This window comes from Ascidia mentula, chromosome 5, assembly GCF_947561715.1.
Source record: "Ascidia mentula chromosome 5, kaAscMent1.1, whole genome shotgun sequence".
Taxonomy (NCBI): Eukaryota; Metazoa; Chordata; class Ascidiacea; order Phlebobranchia; family Ascidiidae; genus Ascidia; species Ascidia mentula.
Window position 1 is genome coordinate 16,044,358 of NC_138570.1, and position 21,039 is coordinate 16,065,396.

At 39.3% G+C, this 21,039-nt stretch overlaps 2 protein-coding genes across 2 annotated transcripts in view; both read right to left on the reverse strand.

The window, feature by feature from the left end:
- Positions 1–1,205: 1,205 nt before the first annotated feature.
- LOC145903827 (histone-lysine N-methyltransferase EZH2-like) lies at positions 1,206–12,369 on the reverse strand. Its single transcript, XM_082991990.1, has 15 exons — positions 12,123–12,369; positions 11,906–12,005; positions 11,401–11,472; positions 11,071–11,213; positions 10,918–10,975; positions 10,463–10,601; positions 10,026–10,185; positions 9,102–9,252; positions 8,605–8,752; positions 5,749–5,912; positions 5,230–5,443; positions 4,376–4,554; positions 3,883–4,048; positions 1,966–2,141; positions 1,206–1,577 (listed from the first exon to the last, which is right to left on the reverse strand). The coding sequence occupies exons 1-15, from the start codon at positions 12,341–12,343 to the stop codon at positions 1,431–1,433; spliced, it is 2,238 nt and encodes a 745-aa protein (XP_082848116.1). The 5' UTR covers positions 12,344–12,369; the 3' UTR covers positions 1,206–1,430.
- A 945-nt stretch (positions 12,370–13,314) lies between these two features.
- The window catches only part of LOC145903401 (E3 ubiquitin-protein ligase TRIP12-like), a 28,679-nt gene continuing 20,954 nt past the window's right edge, over positions 13,315–21,039 (reverse strand). Inside the window, exons 34-46 of the mRNA XM_082991486.1 lie at positions 20,902–21,011; positions 20,582–20,712; positions 20,290–20,402; positions 19,537–19,628; positions 19,013–19,163; positions 18,260–18,513; positions 17,762–17,969; positions 16,975–17,210; positions 16,519–16,680; positions 15,877–16,035; positions 15,218–15,331; positions 14,719–14,917; positions 13,315–14,319 (exon numbers count right to left, since the gene is read on the reverse strand). Of these exons, the coding sequence (XP_082847612.1) occupies positions 14,123–14,319; positions 14,719–14,917; positions 15,218–15,331; positions 15,877–16,035; positions 16,519–16,680; positions 16,975–17,210; positions 17,762–17,969; positions 18,260–18,513; positions 19,013–19,163; positions 19,537–19,628; positions 20,290–20,402; positions 20,582–20,712; positions 20,902–21,011 (2,126 nt within the window). The 3' untranslated portion in view covers positions 13,315–14,122. The remainder of the gene's footprint in view (positions 14,320–14,718; positions 14,918–15,217; positions 15,332–15,876; positions 16,036–16,518; positions 16,681–16,974; positions 17,211–17,761; positions 17,970–18,259; positions 18,514–19,012; positions 19,164–19,536; positions 19,629–20,289; positions 20,403–20,581; positions 20,713–20,901; positions 21,012–21,039) is intronic.

Consider the following 21,039-nt stretch of genomic DNA (forward strand, 5'->3'; position numbering starts at 1 on the left):
ATACATTGTCTACAACACAGAACATTTTAAAAATGTATGTGCTAACAAGGAAAGCATATGGTGTTTTTTGCAGAATGGGAATTTAATAGCCCTTCCTCCAAATACAATTTGTTTCTGAACTTTCAAGCCAGTAGCTACATGACAATTAATATCCATAAATTGACAAACAAGAATTAGATTGCAGATAATCAGTCATAAATAATGAAACTGTGACCTTTCTAATTTCAACAGCAACCTGCTGTATAGTACGTCTACCACAATCAGGTTCATCGCATTTTTGCAAGGTGGACCAATCACATCTTTGTCTCCGTGCATGATTATTATTTTCAATAAATTGTTAGTTCGCAGGTTGACAACATTAACGCCATTCGTAGAACCGTACTCTTATCACCACCACACATACACAGTTATAACGTCAACAAAACCGAAAATCCTTCGGGCCCAGTACACTACGCCTCAACTCCGTCAGGCAACCCCTTCTAAACCGCCCGACCGATCGGCAGTTGAGGCGCAGTAAATCGCCTCTTTTTACTACGCCACTTCCGTTTTTTACTGCACCTGAAAAGTCGTCATGGAAACGTAGTTGGGAAGTCCTATGTATGGCACCATTAAATTGTCAATAATACACACTTACGGCATTAAATGCAAGCAATTTGGTGATCAGGAAAACAAATCTCCAATTCTCAGGAATTGTAAGCCAAAGCCCAGATGATGGACAATGGAATTTTTTGCTTGACATTATACAATGGAACCACAAGGACCTCTTTTCTAAAAATACAACGCAACTGGCCAAAATCACACATGGGCATAGATTGTATATTGACAAATGACCTTTCGTATCAGGGTGTGTTGTCTCAAGCTGTGAAGCGCCGCAAACACGCGAGACGTTTCCATGGAAATGGCAAAGACTTCATTTAAGAGGTTTTCAAACATGTTCTTGTATTTATTTAATTTGAATATTATGCTTGACCTTCTCCTAGGCAAGATACTTGCTGGAAAGTATTTTTGAAGACTTTAATGAAAATTAAATGACCTTCAGAACAGACAATTATGCAACAATATTGCGTAATTTCCATTTTTGACTGCTTTCTTTTAGTTATTACTACAAGGGTCTCCTTCTTAGACTTTCCTGCCGGCAGCAGTTTCACAAGGGAAGTAGTGTACCAAATTTTATTGACAGCCATATTTACTTTCAGCTTGATGCGTTTGAAGCATTCTCACAAAAGTGGGAAATGCTTTGATGTGGTTGTCAGAAATCGAAATTCACGATCACAGCTCAAAGAAAGCAGTCAATTCCGGCCAAGACACAAAAAACACGCGCACACAGGATTCCCTAAGCCGAGGTTTGCAAGGGTCAACGTCCATTGAAAACAGTCAGTCGCCTGTTGGAAGGAAACTCTATCCTTGGCGCCATGGAAATCTTAAACCCTTCATGCGGTCTCCATTTCACGTTCGATGCCGACGTATTTCATGGCGTCGGATTGGCTGTAGCGATAATCGAAGAAAAGCTCCTCGCCGGCCTGGATCGCTCGGTTCGAGAAAATCCCGATTCTGTGATCCCCGTTAACCATCATTACCTGACAGAGGAAACCGAGGATCAGGGAAACCGAGGATTATTACCGCCCGGGTGATTTTTGTCGATAAGAGGATATCAAACAGGGAAATAACCCTTTGTGTGACCGATTTAGTTTGACATTATTCAATGTTCGCACATTGTGCGGTTTAACACAGTTGCTAATTCCTTTTTGGAACAAAAATGCGGCTAATTGACTGTTTTGTGGTATTAGTTTTCAGAGTTATTACCATCTGTTGGGTCCAGGAAAGTAATATTGCGTTTGGGTGCAAGTTTAATTGAAAAAAGTCTATGTTTGCATTACGTCATTAATTATCGTTGAGCAGATGATACGTCGAAAGGTGTGCGTCAAACTAAACGCTTGTGGCGCGCCGAAAAACAATTACGCTTACCTTAGCGTAGCAGTTGGGGTTAACTGAGTGATTTGCGAATCGAATTTTGTTCCCTTTTCTCGTTGCGTCCACAACAAAGTCGTTGTTAAGGTTAAACAGGAAACTGCACATGTATTTGTCGTACACCTTTCCACGCCGATCTGCCTCTTCCTGTGATATGATCTCCCCGCAATACTCTGTGGTGGAAAGAAAATATTGATTCAGTTCTCCTTTAATGCGGACTGTTAAAGGAGAATGGCGAAAAAATACATTTTTTGCGGCAAGAAATTTTGGTGTTCCCACTCCACATATAAGTAAAGTAATATACAAATGTTAACACGCCAATTAAAACAAACATGGCAATTTCTTGAGTGCGCAAAAGGCAGATACAAGTCCGACTTTCTACTAAAATAAATTAAAAGAATAAAATATCAAATTCTCCCAAGAATATATCACGGTTGGAAAACTGGTGCCGCGATAAAATGTTCATTGATAGGAAAAAAAATGATTTTGCGGAGTTTGGTGACCGGGGCTAGGTTTGTTTGTTATCAAACAATGGCAGAAGGCATTCCTACCGCACGTCGACCCCACATACCGGGTTTTATTGCCTAAACGTCGCCATCCGACCAGAACAAATAACACGTACTATGTAACCTCGTCTTCAGATACAGGCACCGTATTAAGCTTATCTGTGAACCCTTGTTTGAAATTGTGTTGGCAACGACGGGTTTTACAGCTTACTGGCCTTTCCCGGACTGAAGGTCGTGTAACACTGGTTATTGATTGAAAATAATCAAATTTGTTTCATAAGGGAGGCTAGTTACAAGAAACGGAGGTTCACAGTCCAATCATTGTTTGCTTACTTCTAAATATATTTCCCTTGATTGGTTTCGTTTTTTGCACCATTGCCACCACTGTGGTGCTGGGATTGCTACTTTTAAAAGAATAAGATATTTTTTTACTAAACTGCATTTTCTGGTATTGGCAAACATGAAACAAGATAGATTGTTTTATTTCTTTCGGAAATCGAGCTTTCGCAATAAATCAATCTTTTTAATGATTGCAAAACCAGAAAAGTGCTTTAGTGTCACAAGACCATCAACTGTGTATCATCTGCCAAAAACTAATTGTGGCAACAAAAAAATATGTCGAACCTAAGTTTTCCAAACCTGCCGTTCATTTTTTCCCTAAAAAGCTCATTTTTGATTGTCTCGTTGAAAACCCCTTCTGTCCCTTCCACAATCTGTTGGTTTTATTTTGCCCCAAACTAAATTGCGCAAAAATGCAAATTAACCTTTGCGATCTGCCCCTGTAAATACAGTATATGTGACACTAACACGTTTCCTAACGGTAATTTGTGAAAATTATTTTTTCTATCGCAACGGAAGGGCACGACCGCCAACAACAGACCAAAATAGAATACACCCTTCAACCACGCGGTAACAACAGGATCATTTGAAGGTGAACATGGCGACCAGGCGGATAGAGGTGAATGAAGCGCTTTTAACGACACGTTTACACAGTTTAAACACCTACAAGCCAATTTGTGTGTTTACAGGCGACCGCAATTTACTTATTATTAGGTTTATTTCACGGGGCAGATGGGACAGTAGCAGTGAAACCGCTCTCGTTAAACAGTTCTCACCTTTTTACCTTCCTTTTTGAGGAACCTATTTTTTCCCTAGCAAACTTTGGGTATCATCATCCCATTGTGCACATTGATTATAACAATGAAATTATTTTCTTCACGAAATTAATCTATTCCAGCAACACTTCTTTTGCGTGACACAAGCAGCATGTCAAATTCGAAATATTATAAAACCTTATGTCAAACGTCTATAATTTATAAAAAAATATGTTTTAACATGTGTTTAGATTTTATTATATTTTATATTGACTTGATATAAAACATATATATAATTGTTTTTCTTGGCAAACCTGAAATGAATTCGTTTTTGGCGCAGACATCCACTTTGATATAAATTCCCCATCCGGCAACATCAGAAGGTGCCAACAAAAGATGTTTGTGCATCCCACGTTGGATCATAACATTCTTGCACGAACACTTGGAAGTATTCTCACCGAATTGGTCGGCGCCGCAGTGCTTTACAATGTGGAGGGAAATTTAATAAACTTCAATTTTTCGGAAGGAAACGATGTTTTCTTTGCATAATGTATTCGTGGCTTGAAGTCATCCCAGAGTCACAAAGCAATTTTGCAGCGATAATCATAAAAAAACAAATTATATTCACAAAACAAATTTACGTCACCACTATTCATATCCCAAGGGGCACTGGGATCAAAATAAAAGCAAGGCCGCCGATGGGACCCTGACGTCAGGGGAGAGCACGCTAAATGCATTAAACAAGCTTACAGCCCCGTGGTCGGGCTGCTATCCTACGCAAAGGGTGACCTTTTCTGTGCGTCTTACCGTGCAAAGATCGGAGTCACATTCGCGCACCGCCAGATAACAAGGGCATTGTTTGGTGTTGCACTGCGCCTTGCAGCGGCAACCTGGAAAACGATTGTGGCAGTCGGATGCACACTGGCAGAATTTTTCGCAGAAGTTTCCAAGCGCCACGCACTGACACGAGTCGTCGCATGGTTGCCCTGTATCAAAGGAAACCTTTATAAATGGAGACAACTTTAGGATGGCAGCTGTTACAGATGTTTTAAATTGTCAAAAGTTCGACGTGTTCAGCATTTAAACCTCCACTATTGTAATGAAATTTGCCGCGCAATAAATTCCACACCACAGGGTTACAAATTTGAGGTATCGTGTTTGGGTGTCACATGCCGTTATAATAGACTGAAAACAACCATAGGTACAGGATAAAATATTTGAGAAAGATTAATTTGATTCCATTGAGCTACCTACGTCACCCTGGTATGATACAGCTTTAATATACTGTGTTCCACACTCGATTACCCATAAACAGGACTATTACATAATCGTATACCATGCAATCACGAAAGGTATCACATTCCTAAAATCGTATACCAAGGGAATAGCTTCCCAATATCACACGAATATTTGCTTAAACGTCAAAATATTCACAAAGCACGCCGCTTATTCCGATGAACAAACATTAATATTGCTTTACAATACGGATGGTTCATAACGACATCAGTAATCGGAACGTGATACTGTTCAGTGCATTACTTGTTGTCTAGTTTTTATTGGAACAAAATGTACATATGTTGGTCAGTTCACCAGAAATTAATGAATACTTGGTTCCAACATACGTTTTATCGTGCTGTCTACAACATAATAAAAGACGTTACCAGGATGATAGCAGGGCTGGTAGTTGAACACTCTACTACTGGAACTGTCGCGTTTTTGCTGGATTCGGCGAGCATGAAGCGACCACAGTCTGTGCTTTCGTTTCTTCTTCGGTGGCGAGAAATCCATCGAATCGGGGTCGACCGCCATGCGCCCATTGGCGCCACCTGGCTGTGAGTTTAGCGTCGAGCTTTCACGCAAAGCAAAGGCGAACACCTGAGGAATGGTTATATGTGCAAATTTTTTGATCAGTTTATAATCTAAAATAATATCCGCTTCTCAATTTAAACCAAGATTTTCTAAGAATCAAATATAGTTAGATCGACCTTGGAAACAATTTGTGACACATCGGTGTTGGCAAGTCTTAAAACAAGCCTAATCATTAAAAATTTAGTGGGCTCTAGATAAAGGGCGGTCCATGGTACTGTGCGTAGTAGTTGGGACCATATATGATTGTGACGACTGACTGAGCAATTAACGTATAAGGTTGTATACCGTCAGGTGATTATGTATGCTCTCACCTCTTGACAATTCTTGGTTTGTATAAGTTTCGAGATTGCACAGAAGTTGGTGAGGAAGGTTTCGTGGAGGACGCGGAAGAGAGAGGACTCCGCTCCGTTCCATTCCGCATCCCGGAGATGATCAGGAAGATCCTCTAATTTGATCAAGTTGGAACTGTCTCGTTCTGCACCATTTGAGCAAAATAGGTAAAAATATGTCAGACTAAACAAGTAATTGCTCAAGTTAAGTGTATCAGAAGAACAATTTTATGCAACAGCAACTAAGCACATTTCCGGAATGTTTTTGTGCAGATTTCTATATAGTTTCTGAAGTCGACGCTGAAAGTGGTCGATCCTCCCCGTTTCGAAATATTTAAACCGGGCCGATCCAGGTTTACTCAAACACACAAAATTTCACACAACACGATTTAGGGAAGCCAACAAGCTTCGCTTTTTTTGCAGGAATGCTATCGCAGTAATATACCCAGTAAATTTAAGTGTGTAACCCGGCCGTGTCCGGATGCTAAAAACTTATTAATATCCGGTCGGGTCGGGGTACCCGGATACGATACAACACAGTTACTGATAAGAATGCAAATTGTTTTTGGATAACTGAAGGCATATATATCATTTACAAACAGTACACAAATTATCCAATTGCACACGTCATACGCACGCAGCAACATTCACATTTTGAACAAAAACATATTGTGTATTTGTGTGTGGCGGCGTGACGTCAGCATAGCATTTAACCCCAAACAAAATCCACCCCTTGAAGCGACACAGACCTGCTTTAAACGCACAACGAGTCGCTTTATTGCGGAATATCCGACACAACACAGAGTTGCTTTGTCTGCCGGGCAACCCCAGCAGGTGGAAAATCTCAAAGTAATCACGAATGTTTACAGGCATTCAGGTAACCCGAAATTTTGCTGTCTGGTGGTGACCGCAAAGCACTAAAGCTGAAGGCAGAAAATCTTTGTAAGTGACATTCGTAACAATGGCGGGACATTGTGACATCACAAAAGCTCTCTTGAAAGAGCGATTGACAAGCCACAATTAAAGAGTTCGGCAATCAAATGACATGATTCGATCTTGAGGTCATCTGTAAATCATCTCGAATGAAACTTTGTCGAAATGAGTGTATTTTCATGTACGTTTCACTGGCTGGACATATTTTATTCAAAAAAAATATTTTATTAAATTCGCTACTAAATTCTGTAATTTTTAGACTTTTTATATTTTTACCGTATGTTCCACCGGTTATGCAACTTATTTATATTCTAATAAAGTTGAGTGTTCAAAATAATTTATTTTAAGCATGTGTTTGACGCAACTGTAAGAGAACCTTATACACATTTCACAGAATTCCGAAACGATTTGGAAATTTAATTGATTAAAATTTGAATCGAAGATATGAAAAATTCCAACTTGGGCAACTTCGATACTGACAAACAACACTGGATTTTCGTGCAAACACAGCAACCAAAACCTAAGGTGAAACAAAATTCGGTCAAATAGAAAATTCCAATGACAGGGTTGCTATGCTAACATTACCATTACATCGCGTGCGACTCCGGGGCGATGCAGAAATACCCGGTCACATTTATTAAATCGTTGGCGCGGTTAATATTTGCGTATTGACCGAATGTGCCAAGTCATCGTGCTCGAAACGAAAGCAAACAAGACTGTCCCCTGTTTCGTCTGATGACTTATTACGGGCGTGGGGACAATGTCCACCGTTCCAATCGTAAGGTGGTGATTACAGGTGGTTTTTGGCAAAGTTTTGCGTGCTGTGTGGTTATTATAGTGAGTTGTAAGCCACGGGACGTGTGCACTAATACGAGGTTCCCAATTTCCGGGCCTTGTTGTGATCGCAAGGGCTTCGATCTTTTTTTAAAAAATGGAGAAATGGACGGCGTTGCATTTAACGAGTTGTCAGTTTTCCGCTTGAGCCAAACTGAGAATTTTTACTCGAGTGGTAAAAAAAAGTCTGCAACTTTATATGATGAAACTTGCCTATATACAACAAGATTAAACTCCCCTTCACTTATGTTAAAATTCGACTGCCATTTCGGTGAAAAAAAATTATTTTAAAACAGCAGACCGCTAAGCAGCTTTGACTGTGCAGTTCCAGCGAAAAACGCAGTCCGCCATTATATTTTGCTAAATAAAGATCGTAGGATTTCCAGCAGACTAAAATATCACCACTGCATTAAGGTGCTTACGCATACCACGAACAGCAAAGCCGAACAGCGCATTTCACCTTGCGGGTAAATTAAATTTATCTAAATCTACATTCCGTCAGACCACACCGGCCTCAGGCCATCGACGTCAAAATGTACATTGTGACGTCACAACGCGTGTGTGGATTAGCGGCGACCAACTTGCAGCGCGGCGAATCGGGGATTTTACGTGGGCGGGTACACCTTATGACGCCGTAGTGACAGAGTTTATTAAGATGAAAATCCCAAGATTGTGGGAGAAGTAGAGTGGGTGTTTCCCCTGTATTGTGCACCATAGTCATGACTTGGGTTTTTGGCGTTGTTTAATCCGGCGAGTTTTCATAAACGGAGATATCTTTATTTTTTAATATATTTAAATAGTTTTTTACTTACAGCCAGCTTTTATTATTCAGCGATGGAAGGACTTTTCTAATAATCGTAAGTCGCAATAACGTAACCCAGAGACTGATACATATCTGTTAGAATGGCGAACATTATTTGTTTTTAACAAACAAGTTTTATCAAAATAATGAAAATTACCTCCGCTAAAAAAACGACCAACATATCTCATACATAATAAGATAATCTTTAAAAGAAAAGACAAAAAATTGGTTTCCAACAATTATTAGGTCCACGAAAAAAGGACCCTTACCCTCGATTGTATCTGTTTCACTTTCACTCGGTGTCGGAGTGCTCGGTCGACTCCCACTGCTACTCCCGGATGTTGCGCTTCCACCGGGCACCAGAGGGCGCTGTTTTCGACTTGTAGTTTGCCGTGATGACGACGAACGACTGTGGAACTGTGAAACAAGAAGTTACGTTGGTTTTCATACGTATGATTTTGCATCGAAAACGTATTTCAAAAGTTGCATGCAAAACAAATTGGAAAATATTTTTAATCAAATAAGGTCAGATGTGAGTGATTTGTATAACTTTAGCCATCTTCCATTTCAATGTTTTGAGTTTTCTGAATTTTTAAGAAGCGATGAAGTTTGGTTAAACGTTAACTGTGTATGCGTGTTTGTATGTGTATCAAAAATATCTAAAGACGTCATTATTATTACAACGCACAGCCTAAAACCCAAGCATAAAAATCCTATCTGGAATATAACGACGTATGAAAAATGTAAACCGCTGTGAATTTCCTACCACATTAAACTCCTTGGCGCCATCAAGCAGCAGAAAGCATGTGTTCTTGCATGCGTCAGAGGGCGCTCTCACGTCAAGAGTCTTGCGGCGGTTTGCTTTTACAGGTGGTCTGTATGTGTGGCTATGTTGAAAACAGTCATATTTGTAGCACCTGCAACGTAACAAAAGGGTTACCACCGGCTTTTTAATATTATTTATGACCATTTTTGGGAGGTGAACAGAGATAATTTGTATTAGTTTTTCAGCCACATTGGTTTGTCTGAACATCTAACTTACTGACATATTACTGATAGGTAAATAACCATATTTGATAATTCAATAAGCATTTTTCAAAAAAAAACTCAAGCAAAAACAAATTAAGGCACGACAGTCCAACATATGCACGTTCCTAATAAACGAGCACATTTGTATTTTGCTCAGACACCGCTTTAACACAAATCTTACAAATAAGCCTGGGATGGCAGCCTTGGTTATTTACAGTAAATAGGTATTTAAAATTTGTTACAATAACATAGACCTGGAGACGGTTCATGTTAATTTTTGATTCGGGCATTTATAATCAGAACTAATACAGCAGTTTTTAAACAGTCATGACATGTTGCAAGGCTAGGATGAAACAAAACAATAAACATTCCTTTACTAATGGTGGTTCCCAACATGGGGTTTGTGGGTTTCGTTAGAGGTGTCATTAAATGGCTAAAAACATATACGTTGGACCACGTATTTATAAATAAATTGTTCGTGGCAAGATCTTCAGGTAAACCTTATGAATTTACAAAAAAAGTTCCAAGACCACAAAAAGTTTGGGAACCACAGGATTCAAATCGAATACCACAAAGACTTTTTGTGAATACCAGCTAAAATCTTTACAAAAATAGAATTTTTGTTATAAAAATCCTTACAAAATACCATAGCATAACCAACCTGCGACAGAAAAGCTCGTGGAATGAGTGCAAAGTTCTATCACGAGGTACAGACTTTGCTTGGGGCCCATCAATGTTGGGCGTGCAATCAGGGACGATAGTATCTGGGTCAAACAGTTCAGTAAGTTCCTTGTATTTTTCCTTGAGATCCTCAACAGAGCCTGTGAATCAAAAGAATAAAAGGTAACAATGTAGGATGCAACATTTGTTTGCAAAAAAAACGAAACATGTGGATTGTCCCTAAGCAAAGAACAAAACAAACGTTTTTTGAATAATTTATTAAAAAAGTTTAACTTTTCTTTGTTTGATTTAAAAATACATTTTTAAAAAGTTTGGAAATTTCATGCATGGGCATATTGATGGCTGCAGTTATCAAATAAAAATCTGAAATTGAAAACACTGTAAAGCTGATGCCACAAAAAGCACACAATCGTTTACCTTTGTCTGGAAAAAGGTCAGCAATGGCAGAAAATATTTCGTCACATGGAAAAGTGGAAGATGGAATTGTTTCTGAAGAGACAGGAACATCTTCAATGGAAACAACGTTCTCCTCTTCATCAGCACTGGAGTCAGTTGTCTGAAAATATAACTTACCTTAGTTAAAAGTGCAGGGAACCTTTTATTTGTTATTTTCTTTACAATTTTTGGTACCCCACAGGAGGAAAAAAGATTTGAAGCCTCAGAAATTTATCTTTCTTTCTGGATAATTTCGACTGCTTCGATCGTTAATACCCCTCCCCCCAAAAAAAGTTTTTTCTTTGAAATGTTTTGGAGAAAGTGGCTTTCATTCTTAATATTTATGACACGAATAGTATTTAGTTGGTCAATTTTTGTACAAATTTAAACTTTTATCCTCAATTTGAATTAGTATATACAAATGAATGCACACTTACATCAGCATATTTTCCCTTTTCATTTTGCCCAGCTCTGTTTCGTAGCTTCCGTGTTGATCTGGAATATACAGGGAATGAAGATAAGCTGTTTTGTTGTGTACATAAACATAGGCTGTAAACAATTAGAATATGACCAATGTTTTGGGAACTTGCCTGTCTGCTGAAAGTTGATGCAAACCTTGGACAAGCTCCAAAAACAACTCATCATTAATAAAATCTCCCTCCCGATCACCATGGACTTTACCATCATAATTTTTAATGAGTTCCTCAATAAATGTCCCATCTTCATCAAGAACCTAAAGCAGGGTATTTTTTTTCACCTTTGTAGGAGCTGAATGCACATAACAGAACCATTACCACTAAATGTAAGTTACAAAAGCACACTTTCTCAGTTGTTTTGCATTAATATGCAATCACAGAAAAAACACAGCATAATATATGCAACATTTCCACAACAAACATGTGATAATAGAACGATTTTACCTCATCGCCCATATAAGGAATGTTGTGTAAAATAGTTTCATCTTCCACCATAAAATTTTGCTGGAGCGGAACCTGCAACATACATTATCAGTTAATCCATGGCAGAGTAGGCAAACTAGAAATTATCACAAATTCGTGCTATATACTAAAAAAGTAATCTATTTACATTAATTTATATATTTTTAAAAGTTTCATTAGGACGCATAAAAACATGCTCTAAAATTACTTTAACCTGAATAAACAGTATTCTTAAGCATCACCAATTTATACCATGTGGGCGGGCCAGATTTAAAGAGTCAAACAATTAGATCATGTACCAGATTGGAATAAGTGTCATTCAAAAATTGACTGATAGTATGCAATAACAATTAGCTAATGCACTAACATATAAAAAACGTTGCGATCATCCGTGCAATTAACGATCGCCGAAAACAAATCCTCTGTGCAAATAACAAACTTTTCAATAACAAACAATATTGGACCAATTCCTTGAACTACAACCTACCCATGTGTAGCAGACAGGAAGGCTGGGGACAGAGTTCAGTGTGTAAAGTGGCACTGCTTGGTCTCTGAAGGAATGGACACTGCTTTTTACAACACACGATCTAAATCAATAAACAAAACATTCAATATGGCTGATCATGCTTCCAAAAAAATTCAGGTCATATATGTTTACTATCCACATACTAAAACTATGCTTCGTTTATACAAACATGATTTACTTTGAAACTGGGTCATCTTCAAATGAATTGTCCTTTTCAATAAGTTGGGCTTCAAACTTGGCAGACTCGTCAAGTGAAGATGCCCTTTCAGTGATTACTGTGAGGTTTTTAGCTAATGCATTCTTTATGTTATCACTCCGCTGAAAGCGCTTGTGTTGTCGTAAGCGGCAATACTCCTGACGAACCCTCTTTTTCCAGTCAATTTTTTTTCCTGCAGACATGTCCTATAAACAACACAACTAATATATTTTTCCTGAAAAAAAGATAAAATATGTATTTGGCAACAAGGCAAGAATCGCAAGATCCCTAAAATTCCCATATACTGTGCATTCTTGCAACCGCATTATTGCACAGTAATTTGGAACCTTTGCGCCCAGAAAAAGATGCAACTAAACGTAGACTTTGGCTTGTAGCACAGCAGAAAAGACAATCAAAAAAATAAACACAAACCAATGAAAACACACACAAAACGTGCCGCCAATGGCGGGGAAATTGTTTGGAATAATCCTATACCACAGGGTGAAATATTTTTCAGAAATATTTTTGTAACTACAGGCCACAACTGTTAACCTGATGCATTTTGGCCGAATCATCCATCATAAATTTGAAAAAAAAATTAATTCAGGTTTTAAATTAAAGAAACTTTGTTTATGGAAGAAAGAACCGACTAAAAAGTAATATGCAACTTTTAAAGCTGTACAAAAACAGCCTACAACGTTTGCATGTGAGCACACAACAGAGACAAATCGTTGTCTTGAGCATTTAAACTACCTGAATTAAGTTGAGCTTTAATCTTTATTTGCCAATGTGGGGGATCCATGGAGGCAAAACCACATTCGCCCTCCTGGATCCTACTCTATTGCAAAGGAAATTCGGAAGTTCACTACGAGCCAAACTTTGATAATTACCAAAACTTTAAAACGGCTAGCAACAATCGATGAACGGAAGCAACAAAAGCCAGCGATTGCTCCAACAAGCATGAAAGTTTTAGCTCAACTAATTGTTGGTTTTGAAATTAATGTTTGTGCGTAGTGTTAGCGGTAGACAAGTGAACGATTGATGATACTGTAGTCGATATGCTGGAAGATGAACTTTATTGATACTCTTCTCTGAAGCTAGCTGGATACTTTCAAAGAAAACACACAGTGCTGCAGTAACGCGGTGACATGTTATGCGGACGCAGGCTGTCGTGAAAAGCATACGGAAGCTTGGAACGAAGGCATCAAATCATCATAACGCCCGCTGAATTAACGCAAGTGCGAACACAAACTCATTTGCTTTTTAATTAAATTCTAAGTAACTTCTTTGTCAACAATCCAGGCACTATATATTAAGCATAAGAGCGGGTAGACTGACCAGGTTTGTGTCATTTGAAGAAATCCACTATGCTCAAAAGAAATACTCAACAGGGGCAAAAACGTAGTCTATGAACGAATACAGCTTACTGTAACGCAAACACCGCTCATACAACGGGGAAATATGAACGAATTGCAACTTATCTTGTGGTGTGCTAAATAAGGTGACGTCGAGAACTTAAAACACAACTTGGCACGAAAGCCTGACGTCTAGTGGTGAGTTTAGTCGGGTGTATTCGCGGTAGTGCTCTCATGGGATTGAGTGGAAACATACAGTCTGCCGTAGCAATAGCAAGCGTCCAGTCCTCGAAAAATGCAACAGCACAAAAGTAAGGTACAGTGTACAAAAAGGGCCTGTTGTGAGCCACCGAGTATTTTAATCTATCTTTTTGAGTGTTTTACCTTAATTGTGAATCATTGTTTTTTGATTGCGAGCGTCTGTTGACAATTTAATGCGAAATTTTTGTGTCGTCGAATACCTGCATTTTCACCGGGACCCTTAAGAAAAAAAGAATACTTGGATGCTTTAGAAGGATGCGAAACAGCGAGGACAACACACAAAGCACAAGCATACGAGAGAACAACACATGTTCAGAGAAAAATACAACAACACGTATTTTGGGAAAAGAAATTGTCTCCTATCGTCTACGAGAGAAGGAAGGACTTTTGTCCCTCGGTGGCCGCTTTTGTCATTCTCTGCCTCATGACGGTTTCGTTCGAATAATCTGGAAGCTTCAGATAATTGACGCAAGTCATCACCGAAGGAAGATATTGATCCGGACTCCGTCCCTCTTCGCACGTTTTGCGTACAACTGTTAGAGGGGGATGGAGAGCCCGAAGACCTGTTGACGTCACAAAAAAGTGTATTAAGTATTAAATTACACCGGTGGTTCCTTAACCTTATTGTGGTTAAGAACATTTAAATCTGGATCTGTTTGCGTCATACAAAATTTTTAATTTTGTTTGGTTTTTACATAGGCTGTATTGGAATGCAACCACATGGAGTTTAACGTTACGTCCTTGGTCCTTTTAAGAGCTGGTGACGTAATAATGCTTACAACATCGGGCCTGACTTATACTAAAATACACCAAAATTAATTGCTTAAAATTAACACATATTTTTTTCCAGTGTCCGGAAGGTTAACCCATCAAAAGGAAAATAAATCTCCAAAAAAACATGTGTTATTGACACAAGGAGGGGATTTTCAAAACGGACGAAAGTAGCTGCTAAACTGTCGTACCTCCCACAGGTAAGTGGGGACTTCCAGTAACAAACTGAAGGAAGGAGCGTTGTTCGGTTGCATCGTATTGCGATAAAACGCGGAAAAGGGTTTTGACGGCTTCACTGTCATGGTTGTAACCGTGATCGGTACGGCAAGAATCCGCTAATTCCCTCTCACTCCAGGGTTGGTATCGAGCACCGCAGAATAACTGGTCAAGCTGTGGGAATTCAAGGAACGTTGGAGGGAGAAAAATAAGGGAATAATTAACTAAAGTTGAACATTTTTTTGAAATTTCGTGTATTTATAACAGAAAACAGCTATAGATACCTCAACCACGTTTTTTACGTGAATTTACAAATAATTAACGTGAATTTATTGCCTTTTTCAGAAAATTCGGCGGGAGAAAAAGAAAAAAAAAAGTTCGATTAATTTTCGTTGCGAAAGTTTTGTTGATTAAAAGTTTCCTACTCAATGTACGGCAACGTATCGTCATTCCTCACTATGTTAGAGAACTCACCTCCTCCGGGAAGAAGAAGTCGATAGTTTGAAGTGAAAACACTGATTGAAATCCTTCCTTCAGTGCATCAAGTTGCTGACGAACTCCTTCTACCAGCGTCCAGTGTGCGATCAACTGTAAAAGTAGCGGCGTTAGATAACAGCAACCTTCGAAACTTTCAAACCCTCGTATTTTAATTGCATGTCATAACGAGTGGTTGATTCAATTCCCCGTGCAGTTCTCCACTTATGAGTGCACCTGGCCCATCGCATACTCTATTTATCCTCGTATAAAATTCAGTTTCATTTATCATTTGCAAAAAATATTTTAATATTAGATTCGACTACGCAGTAATGTTTCATGCATTCGCATGATTGGCAGAATCGTCCCACTGCGAAGGTCCTTACTTAGCGATCACAGCTATCGTATCGCGATCATTAGGTTTACGGGCTTCGCAGCCAAGGAAGAATTGCAGCCTAGCTGGATCAGTCACTTTTCTAAAATCAAGTTCCCAGCGAGGTTTGAACTCAAGGCCCTGGTTGACCAGGCCCAACGCTCTACCGACTGACCTGTGATGGACAGTATTCGATCGAAATGTTAACCAACTACAAGAGCTTAACGACCAGAAACCCAGCGGAATTGTACAAAGTCGCTATTTCAAGAACAGAGGTTGCTCTTACACTAAGATATTTGTCGAGGTTTTGGATGTTCAGTGATAACTTGCTTCCCCCCTTCATCAGCTCGATGTTGGGGAATCCCGGAAGAAGGAAGTCAAGTCCCAAATCCTCCAACTTGCATCCGTCCATAGTGAGGTTGGAGATCCTCCGCTCCGACTCTTCCTGTAAACGAATAGGCAAGTGTTGATATTTCTATTGTCAATGATCCTACATACACCAGTTAAGATTTAACGACTATCAATATTTAAGATACATATTTTCCGAATTTCCTCGTTATAACATCCGGGACAAATAAAACTGCGCATATTTTGTGCTGAAATCCAAACCGAGTTGCAGAAATTGCCGAATGGCTTAGAAAAGGGAAAAATAACTATTTTTTCTACATAACAACGTTTAGGAAAAAAAGGTTGTACAGAATCTGCAAACGTTGTTTCATTGGGTATCGTATGTTCGTATGTTGACAACGTCATGTACTTTCATTAGGTACATCAGTCATATGTGTTTTTTTGTTTTTTGTCTATCGAGTTTCAAAATGACACGTATAATCAGCAATACGCAATTATCTTCAACCTTTAACAACAGAAAGGCTTTGATCAAAACAACAAAAAAACATAGCGGCGTCGCCTTGCGGTCATCCGACTTTACCGAGTTTTGATGTTCAAGGGCGATCCGTTGGTGGAGGACCTTCTGTAATTTACTGAAGGTCAACGACATTCCAGGGTCGACCTGTTCCAAGTCTACCCACGTGATCGTGTGTTCTTTGCCCAAAAGCCATTTGTAGCAAAGCAAGCTGAGCGGGATATCGACCTGAACAGAAGAAAATGTCGGATATTTGTTCAAATTCATGGCACAGTTATACAGAAAAGCGCATTTTATTACATTTCCATTGTCGATTGTAAAATGCTTCATGCTTACACGGACAATTCACAATTTTCGCATATATTTAAAAAAAAATTATATTCGACGTCATGATGATAATATTTCATTTGCGACGAGGGTCACGGCCCATACTTTAATCAGCCCTAATCTATACGGCAAACACACAGCGTGTTGCGCACGGTTCAGCATATAAACCACACACTATACAGGACAACAGCATACCATTCTCCCATCCAGCACAGCTTTGGCGAGCAATCTTCCCATAAAACGAAACTTCGAGCAAGTTTTCGCGTTGGGTCCAAGTTTGGATGATCGACCGATGGGAAGAGGGTAGAGACCGACGGGAGAGTGGACGTAGCTTGGTTCGTTTGTGGCGTTCGACATCGTTTCCTCCACGATTTCGGCAACTTTCTTCACCAGTTTCTTGAGTGAAGGCTGCTGCATGTTGTTGCTGCTATCTGTAGACGAAAAGAACGTAAACAGCTTACCGACCAACTCTGAAACTCCCTACTTCAGCATTTACCACATTCGACCCAAGGCGACGTTTTAAATACGTTTGAGAAATGGCGAAAAGTAACAAATGCACATTCAAGTCGAGAACTAAGCACGACAAACAATTTTCACACCGTAGTACAACAACAGACAGATTTAAAACTTATAGTATTTCAAAGCTGCTTCCCATTCGGTTCACAGGCTTCGCAGCCAAGCTGGATCAGCCACTTTCCCGACTTGTCAGTGAACCTTATGATCAGAATATTAGAGCTGTGATCGCCAAATATAAAGGGCCTGCGCAGTGGGGCGATCCTGCCTTGCTATGCGAAAGCATGGCATTACTTGTGCGTTGTCTGCTTCCCATACAAAATTAATTATTCACGTGATTGCAAGCTCCAGTGATTTTGCCGCATTCCGCGTTTCAATTACGTGTATTTACATTAAAACCAAAAGGCTACAACTAAAGGTAGTGTGCAAACTACTTCCACCATAACTTTACAGTTGAAACACAACCTACCAACACTATTAGATTTCTCATCTGATCTCCATAGAGCCAGGTTGCTTCTTTGTAACTCATGGCTTGTCAGTGTGTAAAACTCCAGGGTTGGCCCCAACCCCGTTCCAACCTCATCTTCGTATTGAATTTCAAGGAGCGCTCTTGTGTGGCCGTGTTCGTTCATCAGCTTCTCCGCTTGGGGGAGCAAGTGGTCGCGCTTAACTATGCACTGGAAAAAAATTAAAACATCGGTAAAAAAAAAAATTAAAACATCGGTAAAAAAATAAATAAAACATCGGTAAAAAAAAAAATTAAAACATCGGTAAAAAAAAAATTAAAACATCGGTAAAAAAAAATTAAAACATCGGTAAAAAAAAAATTGAAACGTCGGTGAAGACCCATACACAAAGAGGAAACCTGATCGGGATTTTAACCAGGGTAACCTGGATTCCATAAATTGATAGAAAATTAAACATTTGCTTAAAAAACAAAAACGACTTTCAAAACCAAATCACAAACCTTCTTTTTTTCTATTTTCGGCATAAATCGATTTCCGGCGTCATGGTTGAGTGACGATGACGCACTGTTGCTGACCGCAGCCGTTAGTTCGGGTACAGCCCCTGTATCGAGAAGGTATTGCATGGCGCGATCCCGGTCGAAGGATATCACGCGGAACAGAAGCTGGCGAGTTTCAAAAGGAAGCACAAATGGACACGCATGAGCGAGCTCCCCGAGCCACGAAGGGAGTTCCCCAGTCATGATCATGAGTGGATCTGTGAAATAGTTGGTTAACTTACTTTGACGTGTGATATAGATATAATCACCTTAAAAACACCGCAGTGCCATGGTTTGATGACTCATTCTAATGTTATAGTATATACGCTTTATGAAATTCGTACTTGAAATTATGAACACGCAAATAGAATTGAAAGACAAAGGACTTAGGTTTGCTCTTAGATAACTTGTGTGAACACGCAATTATGAAAATCGGCCTGTAAAAAAGAACTCATTGCCTAACCCTTAGAAACAACTCTTTCGCAAAAACACAACCGTAAATACTTGAACATGAGCTTAAGAATTAGTGGCGGCCAAGGTAAGTTTTCAAGTACCATAGTACACCAGCAAACATGGCTGAAGAAGCTGATCCAACAAACAGTATGATAGAAAACTAGCAAGGACTTTGTTGCCACAAGTTGTAGCAAGGACTTTGTTGCCAACAACTTATGTTTTTAACCACGTAAACTCATTACCAACATTACCAACATTACCCACCTAAAAGTTGTCTGTTGCATTTAGCAACCAGCTTGTTGTTGATGAAGTCAGCATTGGGGAGAAGTTGTCTGTCACTTGTGAGGGAGGTAGACGAATACAAGTTGTGCCAATATCTCGTCACCCCGAACACAACACGCATCAAACACAAGACCTGCAACAAAGTGAGTGTTCATTGCTATGAAGAGTTACAACATGATTTATAAACTAATACATATTGCATAAGTGCGAAACCTGTTTTTTTTGTGTCATTTGTCGGTCATTGGTCGATTTTACGAAATGTCAGTAAAAATTCAAGCCATTTCGGACATTTGTCAGAATTGTTTATTGAAATAAAAAATCCAGCGAAACTTTATTGCATTGGTAACTTCTGCAGGCGTGATATACACCCACATACTCAAAACCAGAAAACATTTTAAAGCCGCCGTTTGTAGGGCAATAATCTATTGGCATATCGTGCGTAAAACAAGTATTAATTTGGTGGTTGTACCGCTGTGGTTAAACACTATCATTATTTTCTGTTGTACCTCTTTGCTTGGATCCGAAGTAGTAAAAGTTGATGGCAGTGATTCTGTGAGAAAGGAGTCGAGTGGCCGCTTCAGTGTTGGAACTGTGCCAGCTGAAAAACACCAAACACACATGAAAATATTACACAAGATTCGTTGGTGTTCATATTAATTGCTTTTGTACCTTTGATAATAATGTGAAGCGGGCTCATTTTAAACACAATAAAAATGTTATATAGACTACCTTTTTTTATCCATGACAACACTAATTAAGAACAAACAACGTTCAGAACTAAAATCAGCCCGGCATTAAGGCAATTCGTCCACCTACCCAGGGCCACCTGTTGTTTTATAACTTGAACCGACTTAAAAGTTTGGTGTGCCGTAAACGAATTAAGAGGATCCAAGTTTGCCGTGAGCCTAAAAAGTTGGAGAACTCCTGCCCTATACAGGTTTGCATGGTGTTGGCCACGAGACAATAGGATACGGAGGGCCTGATGTTATTATTGAAGGTCACTCATGTGCGTAGGAACTTATATAATCCTCTGGAGGTAAGATTATATGTCAGGCGGGTCAGCATAAAAACACAGAACGTAGCCAACATAAACCCCAGTAACTTATACCCAGTTCTCACGAGAAGAGAATTAAATTACTGTAAGAACACACTGTATACGATTAACTTCTTACTCTTGTTATCAAGTTAAACCTTGCATGTTGCATTTAATTTAGAAAAAATAATTAGAACACTTTCATGGAATTAACAAAATAACTTACAGGTCCAGAGGGCGTCGTTGCGTTTTGACAATTTTGGCGAAACTTTCTGAGAATTTCTTTTGCTCGATGAAGATTGACAACTTTGAGAATCGGCGTTGTTCACCAGTTTGTAACTGTTCAAATAATGAAAACGTTATTTATCGTTCACATTTCTGTACGCTTAGCCGCGAGTTTAATGTGTAATAAAAGGTGAAACTCCTCAATTGAAGAGATAATTTACGAGGTTTAACCAACACTAATCTTGCAAACTAGTCTCGTGTTTCTGCTTCTTTTAACATTTTGTGTAACTTACTGAATGACGTGAGTAGTGTTCCATACACCAGTGCTGGCGATGGAGCCGATTTCGTCATCAGTGTCCCGTTCGTCCGATGACATCATCAACGAGGGGGAGCGGTTTCTTTCATCGTTGTAACGCTTCACCGCCTGCGTGTAACGGTCATGTTGTGAATTTGTTATTGACAGTTTTTTTGGTAATTTTGGTAGAAAATGGTTTTGCTAACAGGAGATTAAATAAATGGGTAAATGGAGGAAAACATTGACTTTCAGCAGGAAAAGGAAATAATTTACAAAGCCAATACACGGACTGAGACATTTTTGATATAAAACACCAACCTGGTAAACAGTCATGTTGTAGGGCAAGCGATGAGATCCAACGTACAACTCGAGTCTGTGCTTGTGTGATGACGCAGAAACAGCCGATGACGTAGCGGATGACGAGTGCTCTGTTGATGTAATCAGAATTAGCAAATC

Excerpts from the sequence above, each read along its gene's own strand:
- LOC145903827 (XM_082991990.1), bottom strand. The coding sequence starts at position 12,343 with ATGTCTGCAGGAAAAAAAATTGACTGGAAAAAGAGGGTTCGTCAGGAG. Across the intron at positions 10,602-10,917 it reads AAAAGGGAAAATATGCTGAT|ACAACTGACTCCAGTGCTGA; the intron begins GTAAGTGTGCAT and ends TTATATTTTCAG. Across the intron at positions 4,555-5,229 it reads CCAGCCCTGCTATCATCCTG|GGCAACCATGCGACGACTCG; the intron begins GTAACGTCTTTT and ends CCTTTGATACAG.